General features: G+C 67.9%; 1 protein-coding gene across 1 annotated transcript; it reads right to left on the reverse strand.

Annotated features, from left to right (window-relative positions):
* Positions 1 to 357: 357 nt before the first annotated feature.
* Positions 358 to 7,671, reverse strand: CD40 (CD40 molecule). The gene is made up of 9 exons (XM_067554562.1): positions 7,107 to 7,671; positions 4,694 to 4,775; positions 4,236 to 4,361; positions 3,895 to 4,041; positions 3,558 to 3,651; positions 2,366 to 2,427; positions 1,636 to 1,737; positions 1,394 to 1,419; positions 358 to 851 (listed from the first exon to the last, which is right to left on the reverse strand). The coding sequence occupies exons 1-9, from the start codon at positions 7,152 to 7,154 to the stop codon at positions 666 to 668; spliced, it is 873 nt and encodes a 290-aa protein (XP_067410663.1). The 5' UTR covers positions 7,155 to 7,671; the 3' UTR covers positions 358 to 665.
* Positions 7,672 to 8,438: the final 767 nt, after the last annotated feature.

The raw sequence follows: 8,438 nt of genomic DNA on the forward strand, positions 1-8,438 counted from the left end.
CGGGGCAGCACCGAGCCAAGCAGCCGGGTGCGCGTGCATGCCAGAGTCAGCACACGTGTGTGCACCTGCAGTGAGCATGTGCGTGTGTGTGTGTGTGTGCGCACACTACAGGTGTGTGCACAGAGGCGTGGGCGTGCGTGTGTGTGTAAGAGGAGTTTCTCCCGGGGCCATGAGGCAGGTGGCAGGCCTGTGGGGTGCAGGGAGCGGTGATCCCCTCTCTCTGCTGGGCCCCCCTCCTCCGTCCCCGGCCCGCGTCTTCCTCCCCCCCCGCGGTGCACCCAAGGCCCCCTGCCCCTTAGCCTGGCTCAGGCCCCTGCGGCGCCGCAAGGAAGGCGTGCCGTGCACACAGGATGGGTGTGCAAAGGCTGTATTTACATGGGATGGAGGAACTGACAGCAGTGGGCAGTGCCCCGCTAGTGCCCCCGGGGGCACCCTTCCACCACTCTGTACACTCTGCTCTGCTCCTGGCGGTGCTGGTGTGCGCCCCGCCTCACTTCCCCCCAGACCTCTGCCCGGGTCCCAGCGCCAGGGTGGGGAGGAGGCTGGCCCCTGGGCTGGGCCCGCTGTGTGCCGGAGCCGGGGCCGGGCTGGGCTGGGCCGGAGCCGGAGGAGGCTAGCCCGGGCTGTGTGTGCTGGGGGAGGCAGCCGCTCCCCAGGGCAGGACCTCACAGCCTCTCCTGCTCCGAGATGCGACTCTCCTTGCCGTCCTCCTGGGCCACGGGCTGGCGCCCCAGCAGGGTCTCCTGGACCGGGAAGTCCTGGCGCTCGTCATGCTCCTCGTAGTGCACCTCGGCCGGGTGCTGGGCCCGCGGCACCGCCACCAGGTCCACGGCCTCCGGCGGCTCAGCGCCCTGCCAGGCAGCAAGGGAAGGGTCAGGGGGCTGCGGGGTGGGGGGCGCGGGGCGGCTGCAGCCCCTGGGACTGGCGGGGCGGGTGCAGACCCACCTGTCCTTGGGCTCCTGCTGCCCCCTGCTGGGCTGCTGCGGGATAGCAGGGCCCCCCCTTGCAGAGATGGCACGGCAGCACCCCAGGGCCGGGGACGACCCCCTGCCCCCCCCCCCCCCCCTCGGGCAGGACCTGGGCCAACACCCCCCCGGGACCGGGCTCAGGCTGGCTCCCACCCCCGCGGCGTCCCCTTCTGCTTGCTCCATCCTCCCCTGTGGCCGGCGCCCGCCCCAATGCGCAGCAGAGGTGACCCCCAGGCCTGGTGCCACCTGCCCAGGGAGAGGCTGCGCTGCTTGGACAACAGGAGGGGTACAGGGCATGTGGCCCGAGCCCTGGTGCAGGGAGGGTGGGCCTGGAACCCCCTGCTTGGGGCCAGTCCCTGGCAGCCCCTTTCCTGCCCCCGGCGGAGGTGGGGTCCGGGGAGCACAGCAGGCGCGGGGTGACGTACCTGCTTCTGTGTGCACCGCTGGAGACCTAGACGGAAATGGGACAGAGGGGGAGAGTGAGTGACCCAGCGCAGACACCCCACGGGGCTGGGGGGCAAGTGCCCTGGCCAGGCCCGGTGCAGGCACCCCACGGTTGGCAGCATGCCAGGCTCTGCCAGGACTGAGGGGGGCCCCGGCCCAGCTCCGGAGTGGAGGGAGACACCCCTTCCTCCCTCCCCCGTCAGCGCCCAGCTCCCGCGCTCACCGTTCCGATGCAGCCAGTAGAAAATGAGGAGCACGAGACATGCTGCCATAGCGGCCATGACGGGGATCAGCACGGGCACCGAGGAGCGGCTGCGGCTGGCCTCTGGCGAGACACAAGGGAGACGGCAGCTCAGCCCAGTGCTGCTGTGTTCCTCCTTGGTCATCCCCAGCCGGGGAGAGAGCCCACTGCTGGGGCTGGGGAGACAGCCCCTCCTGGACGTGGGGGAATCACCTCTGCCCAGGTGCCAGCCTGCTGGACCCCTCTGACAGGATGGCGAGGACGCCGTATCTTCATCCAAAGGGAGCCTGAAGCCCCTTGCAAACCGTACAGCGGTACAGTGTGTCTGCAGGCATCAACGCAACCCCAGCAAAATGCAGCCAACTCTAGGGTGGAACCTGGCAGCTTTGACCAGCTGCACAGCCATTTGAGACAGGAACTGAAGACCAGCAAGGGCCTAGGGGGGCAGAATGGTGCTGTGCCAGCGCTGGCATAACCCCTCGCTCTGGCAGAAAGCGCTGGGGAGCTTTAACCACCACGCGTGGCCAGGCAGGCCCTCGCTTTTGCTGTCACCCACAGGCAGCAGGCGCAGCAGCGCGACACACCTTAGCCAGGGCGAGCCCTGGGGCCGATGGCAGGACCCGGGCCCCCGGGGGTTCCCGTCCAGCACCCACCGCCAGGCCGGGGCGGAGCTTGTGCACGCGGACAAAGCCAGAGGCTGCTCGGCACTTACCGCAAAGCACATCTGAGAGGTTTGTCCCGGTCGCCTTCATCACCAGCCCCAGCGCCCCACAGCTGCAGAGAGGGGAGAGCTGGGTTCATGCCAGGAGCACGGCGCCAGGAGCGCAGCAAACCACGCTGCACGGAGCGCTGGGGCAGCGTGTCACACGGACTGGGGGGCAGGGAAAAAGGGCAGGGGGCGCCGCGGGGTGTGGGGGTCACAGCGTGGCCCAGGCCCCTTCCCAGCACTCAGTCCAGACGGACTCCTGGCTGCAGCTGCCCTCAGAGGCTCCCAGGAGCCTAGCCAGGCCTAGCTGACCAGGTGGAGCTGCCTGCAGGGAGGGAGGGGCTTGCACAGGAGGCAGGGGATCGGGACAAGTGGGGGCCAGCGACGCCTCCCTTCGCCTGGTCTCAGGGCATGGAGCGGGGCGCTGCCAGCCCAGGGCCCTCCTGCAGCCACCCGCCAGCCCTGGGAGTTTGCTGCCGGCCGGCCGCTGAGCACAGCAGCTTCTGTGTCCACAGGAACCGGGAAGCGCCAGTGAGCTGCAGCGGCTGCCTCCATGCCAGGCCCCACCCGCCATCCGAAGGTGCCCGGGGTGCATGCCAGTCGGGTTAGCGCCGGGCCAGAGGGACCCCAGCACAGCACCGCGGCAGAGCGCCGGCAGGACACTTGCCTGCTCCGCAGCCAGCGCTGGACCTGGGGAAGGAGCCCCGCAGGGCTCCTTTGTGGGGTGGGTGAGGCGGGAGGGGCCGGTCTCAGCCCAGTGCCACGTCGCTGCTCTCAAGCAGCGGGCAGCGGTTATGGGCTGTGCTAGCCAGGTCAGGCTAACGGGGACACTGGGTCCTTCTGGCCCTCAAGTCTCTGCTGTGCAGCCCAGGGCGCGGGGGCTGCGGGGAGCCTCTCCAGGCCTGGGACCACGGGCAGGACCCTGCAGCCCAGCCAACAGTCAGCCCGTGTTGAGAAACGCCCAGCTCCGCTGTCGCGCCCATGGTAGGGTGGCTGCAGTGCCCCGCTTGCCCTGCACCCGCTCCCACCCCCTCCTGCACTCACAGCCTGTGCCCCCCGCCCCACCCTGCCAGGGGTATGTCACCCGCTGCTGCACCCATGTGGTGCACCCCCCACCCCTGCCCAGGCCCAGACCCCTGCAGCGCCGGCAGTGGGGGCCGTGTGGTGCGGATTGCAGGGTCTCTCTGCACGGCCGTACCTGGTCCAGGGGCGGCAGGGCTCGGAGGCGGAGACGGTGCTGGAGAAGTTGCCGTGTTTGCACGCCACACAGACAGTGTCGGAATAGTTGCTGGCTGGAACGGAGCAGAGAGGGCGATGGGCCGCTCAGAGGCATGCAGGGCAGTGAGGGGCCCATCGCCCACAGCCCTGTGGCGGTTTCAGCAGGGGACAGCTCCCCCGGAAGCTAGGCCAGGCCTGGCACCCCTCGGAGGGGGAGCCGTGTGGGACTCTGCTCGGTGGGTGGTCCCAGCGCTGGCTCCAGGCCTGGCCCTGCCGAGGCAGATCTCCGGCTGGCTCGGAGCAGCCCGGCCCCTCACCTTTCTGTACGACGCCGTAGCCTGGCTCGCAGGCGCTGACCGGGAGGCAGGTCTGGCAGTCGGCGTTGGAGCAGTACGTGCCCGCCTGGCACCCGCAGACAGCATTGTGCTTGGCATCGCCGGGGAGCCTCGTGACAAGTCCAGCATCTGAGCAGAGGGGCGAGACGACCGTGGACGAGATCAGCGCTACAGGGGCCAGCCTGCCACGCAGCCTGCGTTCCTGCCACGCCGGTGTGGCAGCCTCAGAGCAGGGGCGAGCAGGGGGACAGGCTGCAAGGACCCCGGGGTGTGCCTGAACCTGGTTTCACCACCCCAAAGCGAAGCCCCGCAAAGGCACCTACTCGGGTCGCAGTATTTGTGTGGGGTGCAGTGTTTCTCCTTGGTCCAGCCGGCCTGGAAGTGTCCCTCCTCGCACTCGGTGCAGCCAGAGTGGGCCAGCTCAGTGCAGTCCGACAGCAGCTTGCGTCCTGCAATGCAGAGCACAGCAGGGGTTCGCTGCTGCTCCAGAGGGAGCCTGGCAGCAAAGACCCTGCAACAGTGCCCAGCGCCGCCAGTCCCTGCCTCTTGCCCCGACGCCTGGCAGGGCTGGAGTGCTGGTTGCCCCAGGTCTGGCTCTCCGGTGGTGCGGGGCCAGCTGTGGCCAGCCCCCAGCTCTGCCGGACCCAGCCTCTCCCGGGAGGAGGCATTGCAGGGAACCTGCCACGCCGATGCAAAGCCCCCGCTCCTCCGGGGGTCACGGCCCAGCCACTGCCAGGCTCTGGGTTGGCGTGACTGTGCGGGACAGGAAGCTGCGCCATACCTGGCCCACACCGGCTGCAGCACCTGGTACCGTGCTCGTATTGCTCCTGGTTGCAGTTCAAGTTGCTGCTCCGTGCCCAGTGCTGGAACAGAAGAGACGGGCGAGCTCAGCCGGGGCTGGATGCGGGGCCACGACCCCTCAGCCCCCCATTCCTCCTCGCACCGCTCGCTCCAGCAGCCACTGGCTGCTGCTCCCTGGGCGCTGAGCAGACGCTGCTGCCTGCCCTCCCTCCAGCACCCACAGTAACCACAGAGCCTGACAGCTGGGTTCAGCCGCCCCCATGGTGCCAGGGCCTCCCTGGAAGTGGGATGCCACCGGTTCCGGTGCGGTGCCCAGATGCAGCTCGCAGCGACAGAGCTCAGTGCCGCTCAGGTGGGGCCAGGCTGCAGGCAGTGCCCTGGCCAGGCAGCCGCAGGCTGCAGCCACTGACCGTCGTCCCACCCCGCTGGGAAAGCGCTGCCTGCCCTGCCCACGGCCTGCCAGCTCCGGCCCCTGCAGCGAGGGGCAGGGCACTGGAGGCAGCAGCTCCCCATCGCTGGGTCACTGCGGGCCATCACAGGTGAACGGGGGGCAGGTTGCAGGGAAGAGCCTGGAGGCCCTGGGGCTTGGCTCTGGGGCAGCCCCGGTGCTCCCAAGGGCGCCCCCTTCTCCAACTGCGACAGCAACACTGCAAACCCTACCCTGCACAGGCCAATGCTCACGGTGCAGAGGGGCCGAACCCCGGAGTGACCAGCGGAGTGTGCGGGCAGAGCTGCCTGCCCCCGAGCACGTCTCCGGGAACCGAGAAGACAAACTCTGACAGCCCATGTTATTGGCAGCCTCCACGTTGGGCAGGGGCCCAAACACCCAGCCTGGCCTCCTGCGTCTCCCTCACTCACACGCCTAGTCCAGCCCCAGACGACATGCTGGCCGAGCCCCTCCCCACATCTGGAGCGTGGAGCCTCCCCTCCATGGAGCCGCTGCTTGGAGTGGGCATGGCCCCCTGCTGCCAGGCCTCCTGGGGGCTGGCTGCTCAGCTGCGTTCAGCGCTCGTGCGTGAGCTCCTGGCGAGCACCCCGGCACCGCCCGGCACATCAGGCTGTGTTGCTTTTGCTCCCGTGCAGGCCTGGGGCTGGTGCCTGTTGCATTCCCGGGCACTGGCACAGCTTCTGTCCGCACCCAGTGCCACCTTTGTTACCCGACGGCGCCGCATCGGCCTGGTCAGCTCTTCCCCTGAACCAGCCCTGCCCCGTAGGTCCCTATCCCCGTTACGCTCCCGACCTGCGCTGATCAGAGGGCCAGTGGGACTCCCTGACCGGAGCCGGGCTCCCAGGTCAGCATGAGGATAATGGCTGGGGGCTTGGTGCGGGCTCAGCCTGGCTCTGGCTCTGCCTGGTGGTTCTCCAACCCCCTAGTTCAGAAAGAAAGTGAAAGCGAAGCCAGTGGCCCCAGTAGAGGGGAGAGCACAGGAGCGCCAGCTCTGGCTCACAGCCTGGACAGGGAGCAGGGATCCCAGACCCTGCCCTCCCCACTACATGCCAGGTAAGACAGAGCCCCCGGGGTGCCAGACAGCAGGCTGGAAAGTCTGGGGGGAAGGGAAATCAAAGCTGATGGAGGGAAATTCCCAGCCACAAAAATGAGGAACCAGCAAACTGCCCAGCCCAGAACAGAAGCCTTCGCCCTTACATGGTGCTGCTGTCAGCCCAGCTTCCTTCCCGCCAGGTAGACCCCCAAGCCCAGTACAGGGGAGGGGAGAGGGATGGGGGGGGGGGGTATGTGCTCCCCTCCCCACAGCCCCAGAGCAGAGCTTGTAAACACCCACGGGGGGCCCCGTCTGCACCTGCCTGACACACCTGGCCAGCCCCACAGCATGCCAGTGCCCGCACTGCTCTGCAGGCGTGAGGCGGCTGTGGATGGGCCCAGTGGCCGGGAGGGAAGCGGCACTGCTGGGCCTTTAAAAGGAACCTGGGAAGAGGCAGGAGCCCTGGGCAAGAGCCTGGGTAAGGTGGGCTCCTGCCCTGTGGGCTTGCGGTGGCTCTATCGCTCACCTCTAGGATGCTGTGACTCCAGACAGCGAGCGCGAGCCCCGCGTCTCGCCCGCTGCACCACAGGCTGTGCGGGGCCAGGGCCTTGGCGCTGGAGCTCCCTGAGCCGGCCCCTGCAGGCCACCAAACACCCTCCTTGGGACTGGACCTCGACTGGTGCCAGGCTGGGTGTTTGCTCTGCCAGGCAGGGCCTGGTGCCCACCAAGGGCCTGGAGGAAGGGCGGAGGTGCGGTGCCAGCCCTCTCACCCCTCGCTGTCTGGGCAGGGGAGCTGGCTCAGAACGGGCTGCAGGGAACGGCCCCCGAGGCGCCCAGTGCAGCTGCCCAGCTCTGTGCCAGGCCTGGGTAAAGCCACTGCTGGCTTCCCGGGAAAGGGAAAGTGAAACTTACACTGAGCAGGCAGCTCCCGAGCAGGCAGAGCAGGCAGCGGGGCGTCATGGTGTGCCAGACCCTGGGAAGCAGCTGGAAGGGAGGCGAGGCAGAGCTGCTATAAACTCCAGTCCTCAGCCGTGGTACCCGCCCAGGAAAAGGGCTGGAGCAGCCCTTCCCCAGAGCCAATCAGCAGCAAAACTCCTCCTCGCCTCGGCATGCCCCCGGGGCTTGCCTGGGCCAGGACTTCCCCCAGCCAGCCTGTGGCCAGGCGCAGGGTCCCTGTAGGGCTGCGTGCCGGAACAGCAGGCAGTGTGCTGAATGTGACCCCTGTATACCAGGGGTGCTGCACACCCCAGCCCCCAAGTCCTCATCCCGCTCGTGGCGCTGGGTCAGGGCCCGGCTGGCCGGCTCAGCATGGCCTCCCCGCACTGGGAGCTGAAGGAAAGCAGGCCGCGCGCCCCCAGCCGTACAGGTCCGCGTCGGCCCTGAAGGCCCCTCACCTCTCCACCACGGAGCACGCCGTGCGCGGGGTTCTCGGAGCATTAGGGATCTTGGTGACCAGGGTTAGGATCTTGGGCCAGGCTGTCTGGCTCACCCAGGACGTGGGCAGAAGCAAGTGATGTGAGTGCCGGGCTGCCCCTCCTGCCCATGTCCAGTCGTGGGCGTCTCTGCCCCGGACTGACAGGTCAAGCCGACAGGCTGAGCCAGCACCAATGTGATGTGGCCGTGCAACAGGAAATGCAAGGCCGGGCTGTCTGAGGCGAAGCAGGTCCAGGTGAGCTAGGGGAGTGTTCCTGCCATTGCACGAGCGCTGGCGAGAGCTCAGCTGGCATCCTGCCTGCAGTTCTGGGCACCCGGGTTCAAGAGAGAGGGATTTAAAGTGGAGCAGGTGCCGAGAAGAGCGACTAGGATGCCCATGGGAGTGGAGGGCTGATTTCAGGACAGGAGACCGGAGGAGCTGGGCTTGTTTTGTCTAGCGGAAAGAGGGCTGAGAGAGGCTGGGATTGCTCGTTATAAAGCCATTGGGGAGGAAATGCCGCGCAGGGTGAAGAGCTGTGGGCGCTAAAGGACAGTGCCAGCACCAGAATGACTGGCTACAAACTGTCCATGAAGACATGCAGGCTGGAAATGAGTCGGTTTCTAACCATCCGAGGGTGAGGTTCTGGCGCAGCCGCCCGGTGGAGTTCTGGAGGCAGACAGCGTTAAGTGAGAGTTGGGCACAATTGTACGTGGCGGTTGGTGGGGGACACGGCTCAGCACGCTGTGCTCGCGTCTGGTTTATGTCTGATGCTCCTAAAGCTCCTGCTTCAGGCTGTCAGCCGGCCCCGGCAGGATCCCCCCCACGCACAC

This window comes from Emydura macquarii, unplaced genomic scaffold, assembly GCF_026122565.2.
Source record: "Emydura macquarii macquarii isolate MOO-44397 ecotype Brisbane River unplaced genomic scaffold, CSIRO-AGI_Emac_v2 contig_1483, whole genome shotgun sequence".
Taxonomy (NCBI): domain Eukaryota; kingdom Metazoa; phylum Chordata; order Testudines; family Chelidae; genus Emydura; species Emydura macquarii.